The sequence below is a fragment of the Haliotis asinina genome, chromosome 15 (assembly GCF_037392515.1).
Source record: "Haliotis asinina isolate JCU_RB_2024 chromosome 15, JCU_Hal_asi_v2, whole genome shotgun sequence".
Lineage (NCBI taxonomy): Eukaryota > Metazoa > Mollusca > Gastropoda > Lepetellida > Haliotidae > Haliotis > Haliotis asinina.
Genome location: NC_090294.1, coordinates 14,461,443 through 14,487,716, shown reverse-complemented (window position 1 = coordinate 14,487,716; position 26,274 = coordinate 14,461,443). Strand labels below are relative to the sequence as shown.

The following is a 26,274-nucleotide window of genomic DNA, read 5'->3' as shown; positions in this document are numbered from 1 at the left end:
CTGGAGTATACACGTCTGTTTGAAATACAGACATATACATATTGGTCTTATGTCACAAGATATCAATATGTATTAGTCTACAAATTTCCTGGAGGAATACTTGATGAAAATGACATTCATCACGGACAAGACAGCTTAAGGGACACATGCAAAGGCAGTTTTGTGAAACTTGTTAATGTATGTTTACTTTTGAAAACGAAATAGAACCAGTTTAGTAGATATTTATGAGTCCTTATATTGTGCATAGTACTGGAATTGAACTGGTGATGTTTTAACTGCACGGTGAAGTGCTTCCAGGTGTACTGGGAATACACACAGACATACATATATTTTCCGCAATATATAAAGGTCATGTCTTCTTCCCTCATGGCAGCGTCTGAATTCGAGAATTCCTTATTGACAACTGTATGAATAATGTAAAAGAAAATACCCTCTAAAAGGTATTAGAGGACTAAAATGACAACATGAACGTATTCGATAAGAGATTACAAAAGTCAAATCAACGAAAAAATATATTTCGTCTCTAAAAATGTTGTTCCTAATTAATACTAACCCCTTGGTAGAAAGAATAATGAACAATCAATATAATTGTTCAGTCATAAAATTAGTTGCGTTAAATATTCATAAGTTTATACCCATGTTATAGATTTGTATAATTAGCGGCATGAAATAAGCTTGCATCCCAAGGCACGGGGGTCCCTGAGGATCCCATTACATATAGGATAATCAGGAAATCTATATTTCAGAATATAGAATCAGTATTATGTTATTGTCGTATGACATTTCAACGCTATTTTTAACATTTCATTTATGAAAAAAAACTTGCTCAAAATCTTTTAACCAGTTTGAAAGTATGAAGTATTGAAAATAAACGATTTGAAAAATCAATCGACATTAATTGTTAATTTACTGTTAATTTTATTTACCAACAGTATGGCGATACGCAAACAGAGCATGATAGCACAAAAGTCATAAAAGTGACGACGACATTGAAAGAGAATATATCTTCACTCTCGTTCTTTGTTTAGAGATTACGGTGACTGCATGTAATCCTCTTTATAACGTTTCACAAATGCGGATTAACCCAGTTTTAAGCAAACTCTAGATGCTGAATATTCTGCGAATAATTTACTGTTTCTAACAAAAATCTAGTTATAATCGTAAGAGAAGGGGATTAGCCGCGCTAGTTCTCTTTCACTGGATTTTCTGTGTGAGCGGTTCGCATCATACGGGGGTGGCAGAGGTCAGTTACAATGGACTGTCTACGATGCGGTGACATTTGGGCGGCATTTATCAACGATATCGGGTATCACGACACGGGCTCATTGAAGCGTGAACCGTAAGTCAATTTGTAACCTCGTCACGGTCTAACTGCAAACACTTAACAAAGCGATCGTCATACTGAGGTACTCGCGACAGGGGTAAAGAGTTGTTCAAATTCAACGACACGAGTCAAACTGTTGTTTCTGTGAAATGTTGTTGTTTATCGTAATAAATAACCAGGCACGCGCGACAAGGACAGTTGTGAATAGCCCCAGACAATTGGAACTCGTCTATTTCAGCAAGCGTTGTAAATATCAACAATAGGCCTCTCTCTCACCATCTGTCATTGACGAGCCCGGTTCGGAGGGATCGACCGGTTCTTTGGTGTTTGGCGACATTGTAAACATTTTTTCCTTCATTAAAGACCTCTGAGTTTGCTTTGTGAAGATTAATCTCATCTTTGGTCAGGAAAATCAACGATATGAATTTGTAAGAAATTGCCAGCGTCAATATTAGCCATATGCTGACCTGAATAAATACGTGATGTGAATATAATTTGAAAACAATATTCTTCACTGCAAACAAGAAGACAAGATGACGAATATTTTGATCGGAAAGAAATATTTCAATATTTGTATTGCTTTGACGGTGTATGGGAAGGATTCCGACAGTAAAATTTGTCGTTTCGCCCACCGTCAATGTTGAACAGGAGGCGCGGACTTGGTTGTCAATTTCACGAGCCACGTGGTGTAAGCGAAACATAAACAAAACGTGAGCCGCGCGTGTCTGCAAGCTCGCTCTTCGTGTATGTGGGTCTTTTTACTGTCGACGGCAGTTGGAGGTCCCCAGCTACTAACACTGAACGCTGTGCGTCGAGAGATAGCAGAGGTTACTACCATTTCAATTTCAATTACTGCTTGTGACTCTGCGCTAGTATGATAATATGAAAATAGCACCAATTCGTCGAAATTAACAATGACCTTTGGCGGTATCTGATTGGCCCGCTGCTTCGCTCGTCCACTCCCCTACGGCGCATGGGCGGTAATCTAGGTCTCACCAGGCAACCGGCTCACGCGATTGGCTAATCGGACCCCATCGCTGGTCGTGTTCTCCTCCCCCGGGATCTCGATGGTCCATTGGGATGGCAGGGTAACATCCAACTGAAGAAAGCAACAAAAGCCGTTCTCGAGAGATTTTTAGCCAGAATTGGCGGTGGCACTCAGAGGAGTCTATCTAACTTGGTGGTCAATGGGTGATGTTTGGTGATAGAGTGACGGGAGAGGAGAGAGATGCGTTATGGTCTAAAGGCGAGAACACTTAGACTCTCACAGGATCTTGTGTCGTCAATTACTTCTTCACCACTGGCAGCGTACCTCCGTCCTAGAATCTACCTCTCGTAGTCATCGACAGGCGCTTGGGATTACGGCGTAAAACTACATGTGATTTTATTCGCGTGTGAATGCATGTGCGTGTGCTAATTCTGACGTGTGATTGTCAACCTACGCCCGATCTGGCAAACTTTGATGTTTGACTACCCTGAGGATTCAAACACAACATCCTCTAACACCACCCCCATGAAAGAAGAGAGCACCCACCCATCTCAAACGACACTGACACCTGTAAGAAACTGGATGCAGCCCACGGTGGTAGACCAGGGTGGCAGGTACGTGCTTATTCCCCCACCCTCGCTTCCTGCTCCTTACCCCGGGGACTAACCTTCCCATCGGGGGGACCCTCATTCCCGTGGACACTGATAATACCCCGGTCCCCTCAGACCAATCCGTTTTGTAATGCATCTCATATAATTTCGATTTCGTGATCACGGAAAAATCTGTCTATTCCCAAATCGGCCTTATTTTATGCTTCTCTCTGCATGTTCTAATGTTTGTTCTGTGTGTTGTCATTGCAGCGCCGGACTCGGCCGGGCTCACTTTGAAAAGCAGCCACCCAGCAATCTGAGAAAGAGTAACTTCTTCCATTTTGTCCTCGCCCTGTACGACCGACAAGGGCAGCCCGTCGAAGTCGAGAGGACTGCTTTTATAGACTTCGTGGAGAAAGATCAGGTAAGCTCATCCCAGAGTCTGTTTACATAGTTATCCCGTTCGTGACATGATACAAACCCTGTCAATTTCCAAATCAATGAATGACTGTGTTGTGTAGAACCCCGTTGCTGTTATTTTCATATTATTTTCAGGAATCTGAAGGACAAAAAACTAACAATGGAATTCACTATAGGATTCAATTGCTCTACGCCAACGGTAAGTCAACATTTCAATTGTATTACAAATTCATCAACACCAGCTTACAGACTGACTCAGTGGGTTCGGTGCCCTAACTACCGTTCCTTTATCAAACTGACACAATACATAAAAATGATATACCCGATATATGTCCTGCTTTCACTGGCTTTTTCTATTAATAATGAATACCCGATTATTATCAATTTTCCAGGTGAAATAAACCTTTTTCAGTCTTTATGTCAGTGCATTGTCTTGATATCGAAAAATAAAGGGCAGCATATGTCACAGCGATACAAGGTGGCCGAAGAATGCTGGCTACAGTGAGTCTTATTACTACAAGAACTGCTTCCAGCATAGCCATATAGCCCTTTATCATCTGTTTCAATGGACGTATTAATTATTTAAACTTTCACAAAAATGGCCTGCCAGTCAATCAATTTGCGTTTCACTGTTTTTCTTAGCCTGACATTGTAGAATTGGCTTAGGCCGTACTCTGCAAGCATGTTAAAAATGTATAAGCTTCGCGTAAAAATGAAAGTCTTCCAGGGTGATATTTTCCGTTTGCAAACGAGTTTGTATGAGGCAGTTGGTGACACGGTTTCGTTGTAGAATATTCCAATAGAAAATTCTGTAATTCCACATATACGGTAAAGTTCCAAGAATATTTGATAAGATTCATGGAGCGACTGCTCTTTGGCCGAATATGGTTCTATATGACACAGACCGTTCTGTCAATTAGTCTATGTTTTTAATGTAAACACAAACCGCTTCGAGCACGTGTTGTTATCAAACACATAATCAGATCTATTTTCCACCAAGTGTGAAACGACATTGTAAAAACATTGTAAATGTAAATGAAACTGATCAATCAATTATTTTATATTTTCTTTGATAAAACTTGTCTCATCAATCAGCCAATAATTCAAAGAATCTTTCACTATATGCACCCTCTACTTCACCACGTTCATGGGCTATTGCTTCGGGGCTTCTGAACAATTATGCCTTGCTATTAACTAAAGTAGTTAACTCCTGGACAACGAATTAAGTCCTCTGTGAAAGCGCAGATAGCACTTTGACGGATGTCAATTACAATCCTAACGTTCTAGATTTCTCATAGATATTGACACGTCTTCAACATACACACTTTGTGCACATATATTATTAAGAGTCACTTAGGTTACTAAGACTCGTATTAAAATGCTTCAGAAACGAACTGAAGATCTACGGCCTCATAAAGCAAAAACACAACTGCTTCTTCATCGATACACCTGCTGGCTCACAAAGCTGTTAAATTATGTTCGATGCCATCCTACGGTTTGTTGAATTTGAACTGAATAATTTATGAGAAATGTCACAGTCATCAGTTCAAATTTGTACAAATGGGTTTACATATAACACATTGTCAGACGTAGGTAGCGCTTGTTTTCAAAATATCTGTATTGTGCAGAGATAGAAGAAATATCGAGGTAAATGACACGTAACGAACAAAGTGGGGTTCTTTATATTGCCGTAGAATGTATGTATCATGTACCGTAAATCGTTGGGTGCTTTGTTTAAATTATTTTCTAAAACGTAAACATCTGATCAAACTTTTAATGTACGACTACAGTAATAAACACTAATATTGTACTTGAATATAGTTGCTGACAATATTATTCCGTGACTGATTTCTTTCGCTGTGTCGGATCCTTTTTCAGAAATGTATCATTACAACTTATGTAAATCATATATGTTGTATTTACATATGAACACTAAACCTTTTGCGAGAACAACAAACACGTTGTAATTAAGACTTATTAAATCAGTGTTTATTTTATTTTCATTATGTTTATGTATCTATTTTTATTATAGAAAAAATATCAATATAGACTATCACAGTATCTTTACAGTCGAACTCACGATAAACAGTTCAGCGCGGATACAAAAGGGTGTACTCCCTAACGTTTAAAGGTCCCTATGGCTTTAGATTGGTCAAGAGCGTCCTTATTGCTAAAATATTAATTTCATTCTTTAAAATCAGTCAATATTTTTCACATTTGAAACCTGTCCGTACTTTTATCATGTCTGTGGCATCATTTTTATCATGATATATGGAACAGTTGGCAACGAGATAACTATCAGTGCAGAGTTTGAAAATAACGCATTAATCCATGTCTCTTTACAAAGTACTACACTGACTATACAAACTTAACGTGGTGTTGATAACATCAACGTTGTTCATTTCTGTTGCTGATAAAGCTGCCTGACCTATCATGTTTGGAACATACATAATGAATACCTCAAAGTATCCCACCCCTTCTATGTCGATAAGGGGTTTCCCTTCAGTTTAAATTACCTTGGTGACAAAAGTCGTGTCGATTGCAATAACTTGTTAATTTCTGTTGTTCTTTTCATCCGCGACGGGACGGACCATCTGTTCTTCACGTGATAATTAACGGCATCTACATTAGCTGCTAGTGTTCATTTCAGCTGTACACTTAGAGAAAACTGAATATGAAACTCGCACACAGTTTCTCCGGCTTAGCAGGGGTGTCATGAAACCACTTGATTTATTGGTGACTTAGAAAACGTCAGTATAACGGTAAATAGATGTTCCGAATCCCCCACACGATAAAGTCTGACTCTCTAATCTGGTGTACTTAAACACATGTATATCTTTTGGAAGTGTCTGTTGAGATACCTAATAACGTGACTTTTGGATGGGGAAACTGAAAAAAAAACATCAGTTGAAGTATTAACATATTTACAGGTATGATGAAATCAACACGTACTGCAATTTGAAACGGGTGAACAAAAGATTTATAATTACTTTGTAAATAACGTCTTTTATTCATGAACTTCTTTAATTAATTAAACGGATTCCCTGAGTAATCATGTGCAAATGGCCTGTAACAAAATCAGGAAAAAAGTCGGGGATGCATTAGAAGGTTATTGTGACAAATCATTTACATGCATGTTAAGGAACTAGATTCAGACTGATGGTTGTTATAAACGATCCGGATCCACGGTTCCATCATACAAATATCCTCTCTGCACTTTGAAGCCAACTCCCGAAAAAAGAAAAACAAAAACAAAAAAACAAACCAACTAATTCTATTTATTTCGTTTTTTTTTATTTCAGGCGTGCGACAGGAGCAAGATTTGTATGTCCGACTTATTGACTCCGTCTCAAAACAGGTAAGACTGTTACCATAGCAACCAGAGCTAACAAACTCTATTTCGAGTCTTTTGTCTCCAAATTCGAATTTTTGACTTGTGTAGTCCATGCACGTTTTATCTGCTCTGAGTTGAATCGCCTTGTTGGGCTGGGAGCTGTAATTTTCTGCTCTTTCTTCTTGCATTGACTGTGAGTGTCGAAGGGGGAGGGGCGCACGTTCTTTGTGCGAGGGGGGTGGGAGGAGGCTTTAGATTAAAAACTAAATTTGTCTCACGTCCCCTCTGAGGTCAGTTCCTCCCTGGGGAATTGTGAACGAGGTTTGCGATAATACACTTTCATTGAAATGTAACCGAATAAAACTGTGGGGATATTTGTTTATTTGGGTTTCTTATATGTTACGTTTCGGATATTACCGTGCGATAATACATGTTGTTTACAGCTTGCTAAGCTCTCATGTAAGACCTGAAAATATAGCATGACATTATTACACAAATATCTCATCTGTGAAATGAGTTTCCAATAAATTAGGAACCCCAGGGTGCGAGCCCAGCCATCTTAACCGCATATAGACAGAGAGGCTGGACTTGTCCAGTTCATTACACCTTTTTGTTGCGAAGATGAAGGACCACACGCAAACTCGTAATTTACTGATTCTTACAAACGCTCCAATATCATCCTTATATGGATCTCAACACATTCGAAAAAAACAAAAACAATTTATGTCATTAGAAAGTCGTTATAATATTTCATGGAGTCGATAGGAGCCTACTGTAATCGTTGTTGCTTTTAGTAAGTATGATTACGGAAAGATGTCACAAACGAAAAAGAGAATTCGATTGGTTGTACGGTTAAGTATTGAGAAGGCTTCACGCATGAGAGTAATCCCCGTCCCATGAGATAAGAATGGCAAATAATTAAAACAATCTAGAAGAAGCCAAATCAATGAGCATTCTACTACACCCTAGAGACGGAACCCGGTGACAACCTTGGATCATCACAATGGCGGAATATTAAACTGGATTCTTGTCTGTGTTTAAAACCGACAGGGAAAGGCGTTGGGCTCTTGGGTATTAACGCTCCGAACAACCTGTTTACTTATTAAAGTATCTTCGTTACGATATTATTCTTGTTTGTATTTGTATTTTATATTTTGAACACTTAAATACAAACAAAATACATGTTTAAGAAACAGCCTATTCCCGAAGTCCTCGCACGTTTTAATTGCGTTTTGTAAGTGAACGAAATCCCGTTTCGTTTCATTTATGTTTCGATTCCAAAATGTGAGAGAATCGCTTTGACCTTTTAGTGTCAAGCGGCACTGTTTCCCGTTCACAGGATTCACTGAAATGAATTCCCAGGGATGTTTTGATTCACTGATAGCTTTCGTCTGGTTCAGGCGTTAGAACGATACGTTTAGCTTTAGAGGAAACCAATAAACAAGAATGTTTATGTAAGGAGCGTATTTGGAAAACACCAATTTAGGCATCGGCCCGTCAACTGTTAATGGTGGTCTTATTTTCATTGTGTAGAACTGCTGCGTGATTAGGCCCTCACAGTTGAATGTAAACACTTTTTCCTCAGTCCCAAGTGACGCTAACACGTTCAAGGGGAGATTACTCAATCGCTTAGTCTCTGTTCACACTGACCCATCATGTGTTGGTCTGTTTGCCCGTTCTCTGACACCCTGACTTTAAATGATCAAATAAGCTGTGTTTTTCTAATGCATGGTTAAAGAAATAAACTATTTTTTCTTCCTGTACATCACACGTTAAACGTGTTGTCAAGTCTATTAAAGTTCTACCCTATGAAATTTCGTAAGATTTTTCACACCGATTGAAAGCGACTAGCTTGATTAACGTTGAAAGAAGCAATTCGCGACATTTGCTTTGTTCAATTAGAGGGAGAAATTTGTTTACTCTTATATGAGTTAGTGTTCACACCAATGATATTCAATCACTTGAATTCCTGAAAACTCGAATTCTCAGTTGCCAGAACCATAGATCCTACAGTTCATTCAATATTTTAAAAATGTTTTATTTGATACAAAATAGAGACAAAATGATTCAAAAGACGCTAACATGACATATTTTATCTTACACACCACCAATCCTCAGCCCTCACCTTTCCATATATTTATGTCATTTCCACAGCGATATTCTTTTACGTCAAATGGAATCGGAAATATTTAAGATTGGCTATTCTATTGCATTTGCTTATATTTTTACAGGCAATCGTTTACGAAGGCCAGGATAAAAATCCAGAAATGTGCCGAGTTTTACTTACACACGAAGTGATGTGCAGGTAATTATTTCACCTTGTATATATTGATTTCAACTGATCTGAAACCACCAAAAAGAGAAGAAGTCTCCCTAGAAAGTATGCGGCGAAGCTCGCTATATTCAACGGTTCATACTGTAGCTAGTTAAAATGACATACACATGTTTACGCTTATCTAGATATTTAGATAAAACATCTGAATAATTTATTTAGATAGTGCAGGATATCTTGTACAGAGTGCAATCGATAACTGGCGAGGACCATGTGATGGCATGGAAGCTCTGCCAGGGCCAGGGTCAAGTTGCTCACGGTTCTGGTAGATGAAGTCAGAGTTGAACCATTAATGAAATAACTTTATTTGATGACTCGTGTTGCTGCAGATTTTAGAAGTAGTATTTTACACAAAATACTTAAGAGATATGCCTGAAAAAGATCCTAGTTAATCTCGTATTGTTGGTTTTATCTGGAAACAGGTCACTATCTATATATGCCTTATTTCGTTTATTTCGGTTAGCTTAATATAATTATGCGTTGATTACTGCTGAGTTTAGCAATATTCTACTAATGTAGAGATGATCTGTAAATAATCAAATCTGGACCAGGCAATGCAGTGATTGACGTCATGAACAACATCGATGTAGGCAACTGGAATACGATCACATTGCTTTTGTCGCGTCTTAACAAGGACATGTAATACTGAAATTATATTTTGGATCTTTGCGTTTTATACCAGTGCCTTTTCTATAGCAAGACAGTGGGTTGATCAGCCTACACATGTTTTCCTCACTGTTTTAAAACTTCACACGGACATGTTATTGTTCTAGTGTTTTATTTGAGAAATCGTTTTATTGTGTACCAAGATGTCAGTTTTGAAAAGGCTCCTTTCAATCTTCCAGTCGATGCTGCGACAAGAAAAGTTGTGGAAATCGCAATGAGACTCCATCTGATCCAGTCATCATTGACAGGTAAGAAGACGTTTATTAATGACACAGTTGTCAACCATCAGGCCATGATTGACTATCACCTGATCCATTGTATATGTGGTTATCAAGACAACACAAAGACACAATCAGTGTCATGTACGTCTCTATCTATTTCTACCTACACATAGACATCAGTTGATTGTGGTGGACTAACGCTTAGTCCCTGAGTGTATTCAAGTTTGGTAGAAACAATATGTAATAGGAGTCCCAGTGTGAATGGAGGTTCTGATGAAATCTAGACTTACTTCATATAGGGCTTTAGCTTGCAGAAAGGCTGGGCAAGAGAGGGAACTAATGAGGTTCGGGGACTGAGAGGCAGACTAGTGTGGTTACTTCTCATCGCGGCTAACTACACTCATGAGTAACCTCTGGAGGCCTATAACGATGAACCTCATCCTCTAGGTCATTCTCAGCATCTTCAGATCAAATATCGAACCGATTCTGCTGAGTTCGATGTGCGCATGTATTGTGTGTTCACGTGCGGTGATTGACCCGGTGAGCTTGTGGCAAGTTTCAGAGCAGAGTCATTGTTCGAGCCGGTTGTGAGGCACGCGCCCCAAACACCCTTCCATTGTCCGACCTCGTCTCTCAATCTCCACCTTTTCTGTTTCATCGCCCTCCTTACTGGTATTCCTAACGCCTCGAGGCAGATTAAAAGTCTTTCGTTGATGTGCAGTTTTGTAACTTGATCTATTTAAATGTTGTTTTATATGTAAACCCCTATAACGGGCCTTACCTAAACCCATCAAGAGTCTGTTTCCCTGTGACAGGTGGCCCACAAGCCTTGAGCCCTGGGTAGTCCACCGCCCACAGGTTCATGTGTTTCATTTGTCACACTCAGCATTAAACTACAGCAGGGACTGTCAGTACCACCTTTCTTAATTTCTCTCAGATGCAAGGCCATTAATTGCACGTTGACCATCACAAAAGATCGGCGTTAAGATAACCAGATTTTCCAATGGCTAGCCAACTGTATTCGATGCTGAAAACAGTTGGGAGTCTGAAGGCTTGGAGATTTCAAGTGAGCAATTGTAACCCTTTGGAAAAGTCGATCTCTACCATGACAATCCGAGCCTATCTATAATAATTAAACTGCCCCATTGACATTCGTCATTTGATGGCAGCAACTTGAATTCTCATATTTCTATTGTCTTCGCTTGAATAGCCCTATTTCTGAAGAACGGGATTAAGGAAAGTCTGTCGCAGGAATCATGATGAATTGTACCTCAGCCTTGATTTTACATCATTTATACCTTCACGTTTCGAGTGACATAAGATTTAAGACTTTTTGAAAAGTTTGATTTATCGCATCGCGCTGTCGAAATGTAAGACCGCCCAACTGTTTAATCAATATCATATTCATATGTTGACTTACGTACTCTGAGGTGGGATGTACTAGTATTTCAAGATAAATGTGCGTTGTAGGTGATCTATTATGAAGGCAGATATACTGGTATCACTGATACGTAAAAAGGCGTAAGTGAGATTTGAAATTCCTGGTTAAAATATTTGACTTGCAGGAGATTAATGAAACACATCCTCTGGAACCTTACGTTACATGAATACGTGGTAAAGGTTAACTTAGATTTGAAAATCTCAGCTAAAATGTTTTAGTTAAGAGAATATCAAGGGTTAGTTTATCTTCGGATTAACTGTGATAATTAAATTGTTCTATCAGCTGATTTATACTTTAATGCAAAACTGTATTCGAAATAATATTTTGACTCTCGTCCAAGAAAACAAAATTGAGACACTATTTCGTTCGGTTGGTTCTGTCATGGTTGTCTTGGACACATGGGGTGTCCAAGAAAATAATGACAAAAATAATATTCTTCTACCAGGGGTATTCAGTACTATACAATGCACCGAAACTGACCGAAGCCTTTAAGGACATTGCCTGTGCTGAAACAGGTGGACAGAGGTCAGTATAGTGTGGTCAAGGTATCTCTTACAGTCACTTCCTCTCTCTGATAATAATTAAACTGAAATATGTTGACCATTCGTACCAGACTGCCAGTGGCTGTGACCGCTTGACCAGTCCGTGATGTTCCGAGCCGCGTTTTACAGTACACATGTATAGGTACCTTAAATTTGTGTTCTGTATATACTCCCCCAGGAGGTCTGTAAATAATCATGTAGATGCTGTAGACTAGGGTGTTTACGTAGTTCTTGAACAGAGGCCTAACTGTCATGGTAACTTGAATAATATGTCTTATGTAGACTGTATCATATCCGATGTTGTATATAGAAGAATGGTTTTATGACACAAACAATTCACTTTGCTATGTTGTTTAGACGTGGCCATATCTATGCACCTAAAGTGCAAGTATAAAGCTAGTGGTTGTCATATTTGGATCTTTTTCGTATCTAACATTCATTTCGAGTGCTTATCGTGTCAGTTTTGTTTAGTTTTCGGGAAAAGAATACGCAAAACTAACGCTGATTCCAAAGCCCACTGTTATCAGCATATGTGTATAGATACATATTATAGTCCACGTTTCCCGTGTTTGACATTGTAGTAAGAAATGGCGTAACCAGAATACGGTTATCATTAGTGTAAGGAACACATACAGAATAAAAGCCTTCATCCTTGTCGAACCCGTATATCTCGAACGATATAAGCCATGTCGGATGTTCGACCTTTATCCGTTTGTCTTGCAGTATTCAGCTTAGCATCACTCCTGATAGATCAAGAATCATGAACTACCACTGGTTTCTCTATGATTATAACCCTTATTATTTAAACTGAAACTTCAACGACAACATATATAGAAACTGACTCGAATGTATTAAACATATATGGTTCTCTCGAGTAACACCCTTGTCCCTTCCGCAAGCCTTCTCTATCTGCTGTACCAACAAGTGAATTGACGGCAGTTGCAGTTTGATTTTGCTTGGCATCATCCAAGTTTGATGAGTGCAACACTGCTAGGCGTCATCACTACTGTGTACCTTGCCCTATAACATCTTCCCTCATCTTACCACCAACATCACACCTGCCTCCGAAGCCGAGGTTTTCAATAAACAAGGCACTCGTTGTCTTGTTCCTAATCTGCTTTCTCCCCCGTGCCTTCTAAGCATTAACACTGAATTAAACTCAGGAGATCGGCGTTCTTGGCTGTGTAATCTTGCAACAGGACGCTCTTGCTTTGAGAGGCAAGAGGCTGGAGACTTGGACAAATCTCGGTTTGAAGGTAAACTGCTTCGACAAAATTTGATTTGGTCATCTTGTCTTGATGCGGCAGTTACTGAGTGGCACACGACGAGACCGTGCAGACAGGCTAATGGTGAAAGGGATTATTGCCCAGCGATGGCTCACTTCAACACTAGTTCATCTTAGCATCGGCTTAACACAGGCTTGAGAAACACTTGAGAACCCTCATGGTCTCCGTTCGATGAGCTTTGATTATCTAATGGGGAAAATATTTACGTTGCTCTACGGCTTGACGGAGTTAGGTGGTTCTGGCCGGGCGCTGCCACGTGCAGCACGGGCTTCTCGCGTGGTCGAGCTGCCAGAGGTGGCTATTTATGAAATTGTAACGTATTCCATAAAGGTTATTAAGATGTGAGCCAGTGGAAGTGATAATTTGTCCTGTTATCACATAGCCGCGTCTAGGGATTCGTGACCAGGGAAGGTCGACCCAGAGCAACAGTCGTTGTTCAGGACGACGCGTCGATGGAGCTAATGACACTGCTTGGACTAATTTCCAACATGTGATGTTCTTTAGCTATTGCTTAAGATAGAATTAATTTGTTAACGACAGAAATTTGATCTAGGGGGTTAATCTGCTGATAGGATTTCTTTCTGTTTTGAAATGCACATTTAACAGATACTTCCAATACTTCCACCGCGACTATAAACAATGTTTTTGTCACTTCGATACATAGCGCCACCCCGACATACTTGATATTGACATAACATTAATAATGATCATAATAATGATCATGATGATGTTCCATTGTCATTTGGACGCTGTTGTATCTTTATTAAAAGAACTATACACATCAATCCTCTGTCCAATAAGAATGATACATTTGTTGTTTAGTATGCTCACACCGGGCATATAGAGGGAACGGAGAGGCCCTTATCGAGGAACACGCTGGTTTGTTCGCGTTGCTCGCAAACTAATATATAGAGCTATTCTAACCGTTAATTAACGCCCGTGACGACTAGATAGCTTGATTGACAAGCACTGACACATAATACTCTCACTAGAAAGACCAGATCTTCTCAATTCAAAGGCAGAGGAAGATTTCTGTTGTTGCGGATCACATTACCTCCGTAATTGTCTTCTAAATTGTCCTCCACAGCCGAGAGAAAGACTAATTTCTTTATTGGGAGATATCTGCCGGCTGATTTGCGCACGGAAGGATTTTATATGCTACCAAGTCGAGTGATTTTATCACGAGCTGGCATCGAGAGTATCTCTCTCTTTCCTGGGCCTGGATTGAGAGTATTGGCGTTTGTCGGCGTATTTAGGACCATGCGGTTGTGTTCTATGGTTGTATAGAACACAGCTTGTTCTAACATGCTACTTTGCCAGTTCCTTCTTTACGGGCGTTCCTTCATAGGACGGTATGTCTATTATGAACTGGACAGGGCTTTGGCACAGGCACGTATTTTGATGATATTCAAATGAGCAAATTTGAACATGGGAATACGCTATCAAGCAAAACATGCTGTTTATTTTGTTACGTTAATGATGAAGCCTTATTTGTCCAGAGTTGTACGGCCACATTTTCCGAATATGTCCATGATGCGTACCAAGGATATACTCTGGTCATGAGCACACATCTGCTTTATCAAGGAGGCATATTATTTATGACCTCCTGGCTTTTCTTGTAGTAGTTTAAAGAAACAATATAGCTCAGAAGATAGGATAAATATATTCATTTGAATGTTAAAAGCCGACGCCAAGCTGCAAAGGCTATCACACGACAACCTCCCGAGTTTAACAGACGAGCTCATTCCATCGTGGGATCGAACGCTGGGGTGAGAGTCTCCTCCACGACCAATATGGACTAAAATGTCAAATGAATTTATTAGCCAGACCAGATGCTTGTGAGGGAGATTGGCGTTTCTTTGTTAAGCTTGTCTAGGGCAGGAAAGTGGGAAAAATCGAGTCGGAAGCCGAGAGATGAATATTTCAAGACTAGAACTAGTAAGCTTGAATCTGTGGGAAGATGTTTCGTCTGCCAAAGGTTTCACAATTTATGGTCCTCTTGACGCGGAGTTGCCGTCAAGCGGAGATCACACCTACTGATGCTACTGAGTCTTGTCAATGTGAAAAATAGCAAACGTGTTATATTGGAAAAGATAACTGTTATCTCGCGTGAAGATCCCGACAGGAAAGTTTACTATTAAAGTGTACTTCTCACGCTTTGTGATCATCTTGCATAATGTGTTAAAACATAATAATGTTATACATTAATGATTTTAAGTTTACCTTGAGAATGCTTACAAAGGTGATCGTTGCTATATCTCGACACACCAAACTACCTATATACATTTTGTTTTGGTCTTCGGTTTCAGCAATACTTTCAACATATGTATCTCCTTCGTTGTAGGAAAGCTCCATTTTAACATGACAGATATAGGTAAAAAACATGTTTTTGAAAACTAAAGGGCGAGAAAAGTATCGATTCTGGTTTGCCTTGTTTTTAATTGTCTCGACCAAAAGGTACAGTATATCGATCGCAGTCCTAGCTCCATATGACAACGATAATATGAGACCAAAGATGCAAATGTACTCATTCCTGGTGATAGTCCCCGCAGCTAAGGACACTGTGTTGGAGGTAAAATTACGTTTATACACGATAAAACAAAATTTAGCCTATTTTTCTAGCGCGATGCTACCGTTTGTTCGTGTAATTGGGGCTTGGCGGCAAGCGGAGTAAAACCATAGTTTAGAGTTATAGCTCGCGTTAGGCTACTAAATTGCATTTTGGGGACATGGAAACAAAAATTTAGCGAGAAATCGACTGTGGGCATCCAACTGCTGAATGAAAGCAATGCGAATAAACAGACTAATACTCTATGCACATGAGTGAATGGCGTATCATTCAACGATTGCCAGCCCGACACGGATACTTCTTAATGGCGCTCGCTACATCATTCAATTAGAAGCCAATGTCGGTAAATATAGAGCACTTTCACAGTGCGATTTCAAGAGATATGCAATAACTGACAAATTAGATTTCATAAAAGGAAGACAGCTGGTAGACGGGGAACTGACTTTTACATTTCATTCTTGTATTCCTCCAGTTTACCGTTAGCGACATGACGTGTTTGTTCTCCAGCTTAATGTATTGAGTCCTGTTTCAAGCTTGAGACCGTTTACTGAGCTTTGATGAGATCGAGTCGACGGGAAAGCTACGTCCAAAGATATTATCGATTAATTATGGCTTCTGTTAAACGGTTGGAATTTCGTTAATTTTGAAAGGATTGATGCTGAGAAAATTGAATGAAAAATAGATGCTGGCAATTATAACAGACATTGGAAATTGCTTTATAACTATCGGAGGCAAATGTTGACATTAGGCATTATTGTTTTGTAAATATTCCGCTTAACACTTGTTTCATAGACTGAAAAATATCACAATTTTGGGACGTACTTTATAATGATGTATGGATAATCCAAAGTTGATGTTTTATATGGAAACAGTTACATAGTGAAGGGAGACATGCACACCTCCTCTGGAGAGGGTTTCCTATTTATTTTATACATTAGAATCATCTGGACCAACAGTAACTAGAACGGACCTCCCAAACAGAATGACCCGCACCACGAAACTAACCTGGTGTTAACATAATATGAACTGAGATATCAAAAATATATGCAACGAACACATTCAGTTATAAGAAAAATATTTAGATAAAGTTAAATATCAGTAATCCCAACTGAAGAAACGGAACCCAACGCGCCATAATCCTGACCAGATTTTCTGGTTCGCAGAAAACCGTTTGATGTGGAAACGACGATAAGCTGTTTTCCTTGACGTACAGAGATCGGAAGGTGGTTTCCATTGCCTTGTAACAAAAGGATATCAAATGTTAGGAGCGCTCTTGCGAGGTAAGGAGCACAAACAGAGACAAGTGTCCAGGCTGTGTGAGGGAGCAAGGGTGTCAGCGCAGTTGTATACAGCCTAGGTATTTCATTGTTGATACAGGAGGGGGCAACGAGAAGAGATGTGTCAGGTCCTCGTCTAACGCCAGACAGTCGTTGCGGAGATACTACCATTGTAATTAGTTGCTGCGGGAGAATTATCGGACATATTAGGTCAACGTTTGTTTAAGAAAAGTAAGATTTATATCAGTATAATTATGTGGAATATTAGTTGTAATCATCAGAATAGACATTTATTATGATGACTAAAATTATGATCTTTTCTTTGAAAGAGTGATCGTAGCTTTAAGCCGTTTTTAGTTATATGTCAGACATTGCGGGATTACCTGTAGGCTCCCGTCTCTCTTCATGATGCAAGGCAGTTAGGTGACATGTAGTAGTAGTAGTAGTAGTAGTAGTGGTAGTAGTAGTAGCAGCAGCAGCGGTAGTGGTAGTGGTAGTGGTTGTATGCTGCTTTGTGTATTTATAGAAGCTCAGGAAATAGCAGGTGTGATATTGGTAGTAAAGAAAGAGTACATCTTTATATCTTTTTTCATGATTTTTTTGGAACCTTAACAACGGTTCGATGAAGAAAATTGTCAAATGAAATTTATGAATATGAACCTTCATGCCATTTTCATAATTTCGTAATTCGAATAATCTAATAGTCGACACATTCCTCTGAGATGTGAAAGCATTTTGAAAATGTTAGGCAAGTTTACTCAAACATCAAGCTCATACCAAGACATATCTCCAGGTAAATTGAAAGTGACTTTTCATCATTTTATTATTTGTATACTGGCGAGCAGTGTCGAGAAGATTATCACCCCTGAAACCACTCATGCCACCTTGTTGCGCATTGCCCAACGTCCAACATAACCATCCCTTGTGCCGTCCCTGCATCTAGAGATACGGTGTTAGAAATCAATCTATCCCGACTTCCCAGGGGAACTCGTGCCATTTTTGGGTAAAGTCCCCGCACTTATTGTATATGTGCATCTCCCGTATGCCTATTATTTATTTATGACGTAGATCGATAGCGGATTATTGCCAGTACCGTATGGTCTGGCGTCAGTTGACAAGGCGGCCATACATAGTATAATTTCGTTCTGGAAGGAAGCGCACGACTGACTTTTTCCACGCCAAATTAATGTTCCTGATGAATTTTGATGGCTTTGCATGTGTAAGGCAATCAGGTAATTTTGACAATCCTTTCTGACAGACCAAAACCAATTTCCGCTGATTATTAAAAGTGGCCTTGTCACTCATAGATATTAATATTCTAATGTTTTGGTTGGTAACGCAATATAAAGGTGCCTTGTCAACAATGGGCATTATTTCCAAAGAACTCGTTCTAAGGAATTCGTGACATCATTGCGGCTTTGTGTGCCGAGCATTCATGATTGTCCTCACCTGCCAGCATTGGGATTTCTCAAGATGGGACAAGATTTCGGATTCCATCAATTTTGGTAATCTACTGATATAAATAATCAATCAATTCAGTCGTCGATGAGTATGAAATTTTAAACATTTTCTAATAGATTTGCAACACGTAATGATAAAAATTATCATTGTTTTCTGAAAACGTTTGGGTGCGTTACACTTTGTATACTGCGTGATCGGTGCGCATCCCGCTCCCCTTATCTTTAGCAGGCGCGCTTTAAAGTTGTCGGTTCTTATCTCCCGGTGCTCTTACAATCGCATTCCACTGATTAAATTTTGATAGATAGAATGTAGAAGAAGATAATCGGTGTATTTACAAACACTTTGCATAGAGCTCAAGGCATTACATCGTCTCCGGGGGCTTCTTCAACAACAAGCGAATGAATGTGCAATTGAACAAGCAAACTCGCGCGCTGATCAGATTAGCCAATCAAATGCGTCCCCACAGGGCCCCTTACTGTAATGAGGACAAAATGCTATTGAATAGTGTGCTTTGGTGTGTGATAACTTTATCCACAAATCCTGCGAGTGCCTAGGCCCAATTCCCTGGGTTTCTGGACTCCCGTGGTACCAGACCAACCATGCCGCGTTGGTTTCTATCAAGTAAAAGCGATACACTGTTTGAAATTCGCTGGGCACACTTGGTTGCCAACCTCAACTAGCGACCCAGGTTTTATCGATCCAGCTTTTCGTATTACCCGAGCAGTAATATATTGTTTCTCCACACATGACGGAAGCAATTGCAAACACGCTAGAAACGTATTCATTTCACGCTTAGAACACTGCCAGCTTAAAGAAACAGGCTTCCCTGGGAGATGGCAACTCTGTGAAAATTTGACCCGGGTGGACCCTAATTAGGGAGGTATGGGTGCGGGGTGATACCTGCTGTTAGGACACCAATGCCGCTGTTTGTTTATCAAGTTCTCAGGTTGCTCGTTTGATACAGGATCATGTCCCTGTCACAGGCTCTATAAAGTGAACCACACACGCTTAGATTAGATACACAAGCAGAACCAAGGGTCCCCTCCTTTCTCGACAAGAACCACCGCCTTATTGAATCGTTTCACCAGCCATTCGAGACTCCTGACACTTTGCACCTTAACGTGTCGAGTCGTTAAACAAAAACAACCTTGGACCTTTTTGTTTAGTTCACAGCGGTCGAGTGCTTTTGACGCCACCCGTTCTGACTTCAACATCCCCTCCCCCCTTTGCATATCTCAGACCCCACGTTACCTCACAAACCAACACTAAATTTGATGGCTGTCGGTAGACGGAATTAATTTGCTCTTATTTCCGGCGCCAAGCAAGAGGTCAGGGAATTCGGCCTATTTTCCCACTTCATCAGGGATAGTAGCTGATTAATTCATTAATTCGACTAATTTGCTGGTTTGCAATCAGAACGTCTTGGTCGTCAATATGGACACAGCGAGGGCACCTTAGCTAGCCACGTCACTTGAAGACATTAAGCCCAAGGAGATGCAGGCGCTTTTACTGCCAAGAAGATGCAGGACTATAACTGTAAATTATCCAGTCTCCCGTTCCTGGTTCTCATTCTCGCCTCTGCAAAGTGTTTCTTTTATGTGAAAATTCAGTGGGACAATCACTCACACCATCTGCCTGGTCTTCGGCTAGCAGACACTTAAAACACTCCGAAAATAAATGACACTTCCATATTAAAATTGGAGAATACATCCTCAGAAGTCGTTAAGGCAAACAAAAGACCCCTGTCGACGGAGAATTCCAAAGGTTTATGGACATAATTCAATATTTCCTTACATAATGATCGGCTCGGGTTTGTAATGTCGAGGTGTATGTATTTACAGTATTGAATTAACGTGTATGACCAAACTTTTAAATGAATGTTTCTATCTCGTTTCGCCGCCAGACATCTCACATTTCGCCGTCTGTGCGATAGGTCCCCATAGTGCTTGAGCTCCTCTTGTCACGCGTCTGAGATCCTAGAGTCATAGCGGGAAATCATTTAAAACTATTGATACTCCGCTTGGCTTTAAAGCAGTCTTGTTGACCAAGATGTGTTTAAATTGCTGGTTTTGTATTGTCTGCCGCGGCGGCATTGCATTAAGACCACTTTAGATGCTGCACGCGCGGACAATCTCAATTTTCACCTCGACATAGGCCACCTGAAGACGTCTTAGGCAATTACATAGCCGAACGCCCAAAGTGATAGCTCTCTCGACTTGTTCGCCCAGCCCCGTTCGGTAAATCACCGGCTCTCAAACGACTTATTTGTGCTACTTAAGCCCCGCCCCCGGGGACTCTGTTCTATCTACTGTAGAGACCACGGGAAGAAGAATTATATCTTTGCCATTCCCAAGTGCTGTTATTACAACAATGTTATGTGGCAGTAATTTGTTATCGCCGCTCCGCCGCTTGTACTCCAGAGACTAGTAACATGATTCCTTCTCGCCGTACAGTGAGAATTGGGACCAATTTTACAGGGACAAGAAGGTTTAGACTTCCTAAGACATCGCAAATTAGTTAAACGCAACAGATTTCTTTCGATTTTTCTGTTTGTTGACGAAATTTGCATTTTTCATGGAGCTTTTGTCGAAAATGAGGATAAGCTTTAATGACATGACTTCCAGTACGGTAAACAGGATGGTTTTAATGCCGCTGAGCGCTGTTACCACATTTACTAAATTGCCGAACAATATTGTGTATTTTCACACATTGCAAATTATGCATGGGATCGTGGAAGCATGGAGTGTCGTTTAAAATCAATTACACAATGACAGCTTATAGTAAATAGCTTTCGTCGCTTCGATCAGCCGCCTGCCATTGGCATCAATGCCAGTATGCCTTCATTTCAATGATACCGAAATACTTGGAAGCCAATATGCAGATAGCGAGAATCGATATCGGTATTAACAATCGCGACGTTTCATACCGGAGTATAATAAAATTTATACACTCGCTACCATTACAATGATGAGACTTTGTCCAGTAATTATATTATGTACATCCTCCCGTTGTTGTCTATTTCCACTGACGGACCTGTCACTCAGTGTTTTATGACAACACCAGTCCTTTGTAACCCAACGCTGAGAGTGATTGTCATATGGTCCTCGCTGATTAAGCCATATTTCAAATTACGATATTAGCTGTTGATGCTGGTATTCACTCAGGCGTGACTATGCGGATGGTAGTTATGAAGGGAGGGTATGAACAAACGCCTGCATGAAATGTGTTTGATGTAGCCCGACGGTTTGTATATTTCTCTCGCGTGCGACTAACGATTTATTTCCGAGTTTATGAATTCCAGTTGGTGTCTGCTACTCTGTTAACAATTCGGGTATTACCGTCAGCACCATCAATTTCCATATCCATTTGCTAATTGCAATCTTAATTCCGCAACAATAAATTCGTGAATGCGATATCGAATTTTGTATTAAATTTTACCATATTCTGTCTTTACCACATGCGCCATATTGCTAGGCTGGCTGCACTTTGTTGGTGGAATACCCTATGACTTTACCAAAATAAAACATTGCACAAGGAAAATCGTGAGTAAACATCGAAATCGTAACAGATCAAATCATAATAATGATAATGATGACAATGAGGTTTTTTGGTAGTATATCCTGTTTTTTACGGATAGTCAACACTATATATTAACTACCATGAACGAGTGATTAGGCTGTGACGATGACTGATCTTATTTTTGAAATTGACAAGCCAGCTGATCACAATATACGAACATGCTTTTAATGGTCTCTCTCCAACCTACCGCTTCTGCTACTACTGTTGCTGCTGTCGCTGCCGCGATTGCTGGTGTTACTACTACTACTATTACTACTACTACTACTACTACTGGTGCTGGTGTTTGCTGCTTCTGATCAGTTACTAATCCTTCTACGACAATACTACAAACTAAAAACACCGAATGAATGAGTGATCAAAAAGTCACACATTGATCACTCACCCCAAACAATAACAAAAATACAATAATACCCCATTTGGAAGTTCATATAAGCCATTCCGTCTCCACATTTCTCTCAAGTGTTGACAAGATCGTCCTCCATTTCACTTTACGGAGATATGTTAGTGTAGGCGTCCTAGCCCGCAGATACTTATGAAGTGTTACTTTATCGACCTAGTGAAGTCACAACATGGAGTGTTTTCACCCCGCGTCTGTCGACTTGTGTGTGGAGAGTTTGAGCTCACAGTCTCGTGTTTTCATTCACTAGACTGGAAGCAGCACGGACAGTTTGGTGATTAATAATTCACAGATAACAGAAGTGTGACCTGGGTTATAAAAAACCCTCCCGCTTAACGTATTTGCCAGTTGCAATTCGTAGCAGTCAATTTCCTGCAAAACATTTCGGTTGACGTTAACACTGTTATTAGGCTTGGAAACAAAGGGACCGTCTCAACCATCTCTAGTCTGTTTCACGGTCAATTACAAGCGATAAAAGAACATTTTAATTGATATATTACATTAATATTCCACGAAAAATGTCTTTCCTCTTTCCGCTGTGACATATCAAGCACACGGTCTCCCGATAAGCATCCAATAACGGAAATGAAAGTTCATAGCAACGATGCTAAGGCTATCAAACACGCACTCTATCGTAACGCTGTAAAATAAACCCGCGAGAAGACAGGATGTGTCTTCCTTAGTTAACCTAGCCCCTCTCCCCAGCCCTGAACGGCGGGCCCGGTGATTGAAGTTCCTGGGCACCCCCTTTCTGCCACTTCATCTTTTCCCCATCCTAACACACATGAATGTCGAAGAAGCGCTTGATCTCAGAGAATCAAATTAATGCATCTGTAGAATGGCACTGCAATGGGCAGGGAACGGTCTGGCGGATCTCCTTCTAGGCTTCGCTATTGTTGATAATATTGACCAGCGTTCTGATAAGAGCCTTATTAAATATGACCCCGACATTTGTAACATAAGTCATTCTCTCAGCTCTCGCCCGCTGATACAGAAGTCAGGGGTCCCCCATTTGAATAGAATCCCGCAAATTAGCCCATTTTGGATGTTTCTGCCTCAGCAAAGACGCTTCCCATATGGCGAACCTTTTTCACCGTGAGGACATCACTACGATGTGTGAGTTCAGTCGGACAATTCGAGACATGCTCCGTATTTTACATCACAAATTCGTGAATCATATCAAAGTTACCGTATATAATGTAAATAATGTCATCGTTTGAAGCTTTATCAGTAGCTCGTATTAAACACGTATATACTTATAATGATACCAAAGCTACGTATAACATGAATGTAATTGAATCGTTCAAAGTTGATAATTCGTATTATGCACGTATGTACCATAATCCTGATAACGTTATGAAAATAATTCACTCGTTTGAACTTTTCTAATTTGCTCACATTATACACGTATATAAGTGTAATCCTGCCGCAGTTACCGTATATTATGAAAATAATCCAATCGCTTAAAGGTTTGATATTTTTGTCGTATCATACTTGTTTACACGTATAATCTTAAAGTTGTAATTTTTCCACCCGAGTGTACACAGTTCTTTGGAATGATATATGTTAACAGGTTTGCCATTTACGTTGAAAAGTGTAATAGTTTATGAGTAAAATGCCTTCTTGTTTCAAGGGGCTAATTTGCAACAAGGGACCGATTTGTCGACAACTCCGTGGGGGTGAGGTTGAATCCTCAGGAGATGGGGCAAATGTTGTGTCAGCAATCTCTTACCATGCTGGGAGTCAATTGATTTGTTGATAAGATCACACTCCTTGTTGTAACAAATCTGCTTGTTATACCATCCCCCGATTGTGTTGTATATATCACTATGCGATAGACCCCATGCGCTCACCAGCCACCATTGTGCAATCCCTCCGTGGGGTCCCCCCAACTTTACACGTAATGTAATACCCCAACCTGCTACTTACACATCTTCACCTGTTTACCCTAATCACGACACGAGAACACTTAGTCAGCAGATGGATGCCAGCAATTAGGGCGTTTAACTGACCCCCATCCCTCCGCTGACCACCCGGTCCCTCCCTAGGGGGACGCGTTACTCAATTCCCCAACAATAGTGTCTTTGATTCCGTCACACTTGGAGCAAGGATTCCATGATGCAAATCCGGCACCAACCTGCCCAAATTCGCCGAGTTAGATAAATTCTCTTTATATGTATTATTTAGGGCCAATTTGTTTGCGACACTGTGTAAAAACATCGATAAACAATTGAGAATACTTAATTACTTTACGTCGTTTAGCTGAGTGGGCCTATAATTAAAGTCAATGTGACACTTATCTGAAGTTGATCTCTCTTTCAGTGTGATTTTGATTCTTATCACGTAATTACTCGAAGATTTGAAACGATTTTTAATGCAATTTAGTGTAGTTAGTTTATGCACAGGTGTTTCAGTTTTGATTTCAAAAGTTCCCTCTGGTAATTAAACGATTTTGCAAACAAATTGTGTACGCGTTCTTAGAAATCTAAACAAACATTCGTGATCAGTGGATAGGAAAGCCTTTTAGTCATCCCCGGATGTAAAGCATCATTAGTCGGTCAGACAGCGGACAAACCCGAGTTTTCACGCCGCTCTTCTTTCCATAAACAAATTAATAGGCGACTAAAAGCTTCAAACTCACGTTTCATTGGACAGAGTAATTGCGTCTATTTGATGTGAGGTTGAAGCACATATCTAAAATATTCAAAGCGTTCAGAAAACGTTTCTTTTCTAAATACAGATAATTATATAAAAAAATCAAAATTCAATGCACCACATTAAAACAACGGAGCAGGTAATTAATATTTTTATTCATTATGAATTGTTTGTACTCAGTGTTAGAACTAGTACGCGTCTCTCTGTGGCAATATTTCCTTTTGTTAACGTTCATTGTTTATGCTTTTTGAAAGGAGGAACTTATTCCGTATAAAGGTCTGCGACGTATGAATGTACAGGCAATTCTCAAGAGACTGACAACAACAATTAGGTGTAAACTAGGCTCCTGCAACACTCCACCTTGCAGCTTGTATGTATATATTTGTTGATTAACCATTGTAATTAACAACCAGAGCCTGTCCCCCGAGGCTTGTGAAGAGTTGTGAATTATTCAGTGTCCTGTTCGGTGGACGTTAAAGAGCGTTACTGTCAACACGAAATTCGAATGCAAATATGTGTTCGGAATCTTGCCATAAATAACTTACTTTTAGATGGATTACGAAATGGCTCACAGGTGTAATAATTTAATTGAGAGTGATACAAACAAAGTATTTTAACAATTTCATCACGTTTAAATCTTGAAAAATAGTGTTGTAATGATGTCAAACTTTAAGAGTTAAGACGTACCTTCGTTATGTAAACAATAACAGTATACTAACCTACAAACTGAAAGGTTTAATGCATTGTTAATTATATTGCAGTTCATACATGGAAATCCAAAATGAAGTATGATTTATATACATTCTTAAATTTCTCTAGAGTGATAACATGAAAATCCAGTAGAAAATATGATTTATATACATTCTTAAATTTCTCTCGAGTGATCAAATATACTGTTAAATTTTACCGTTAAACATGACACAGTGTATTGGACGTGAAAGGGTGTGTTGGTCGTGTTGACTTGTTGTTTGATGGAGGATGACAGCTACTACAACGTGTACAACTTCCACGTGTAATCAAATCCGTCTAATGTGGAAATAACAAACTGTTAAGGGCATTGGGGATTTGAATATGTGGAAAAAATAGCAACTTGTTTAGCGAATTCCCTTGTGCCCTGGGACCGCTAAACTGTTGTCGGATGATGCTGAGCTGGTTAGGCAACAAGTCACACCGCGTTCCGTGTCAGCGTGTT

At 39.9% G+C, this 26,274-nt stretch overlaps 1 protein-coding gene across 5 annotated transcripts in view; it reads left to right on the top strand.

Moving 5' to 3' along the window:
- The first annotated feature begins 2,465 nt into the window (after positions 1–2,465).
- Positions 2,466–26,274, top strand: part of LOC137265916 (transcription factor COE3-like) — a 49,216-nt gene continuing 25,407 nt past the window's right edge. For 4 of the 5 annotated variants that reach the window (XM_067801395.1, XM_067801394.1, XM_067801392.1 and 1 more), the window contains exons 1-6: positions 2,490–2,926; positions 3,173–3,326; positions 3,458–3,521; positions 6,625–6,680; positions 8,888–8,961; positions 9,834–9,902. In XM_067801395.1, coding sequence (XP_067657496.1) covers positions 2,787–2,926; positions 3,173–3,326; positions 3,458–3,521; positions 6,625–6,680; positions 8,888–8,961; positions 9,834–9,902 — 557 coding nt within the window. In that variant the 5' untranslated portion in view covers positions 2,490–2,786. Of the gene's footprint in view, positions 2,927–3,172; positions 3,327–3,457; positions 3,522–6,624; positions 6,681–8,887; positions 8,962–9,833; positions 9,903–26,274 lie in introns of all 5 variants that reach the window. The other variant, XM_067801391.1, reaches the window with a different exon arrangement.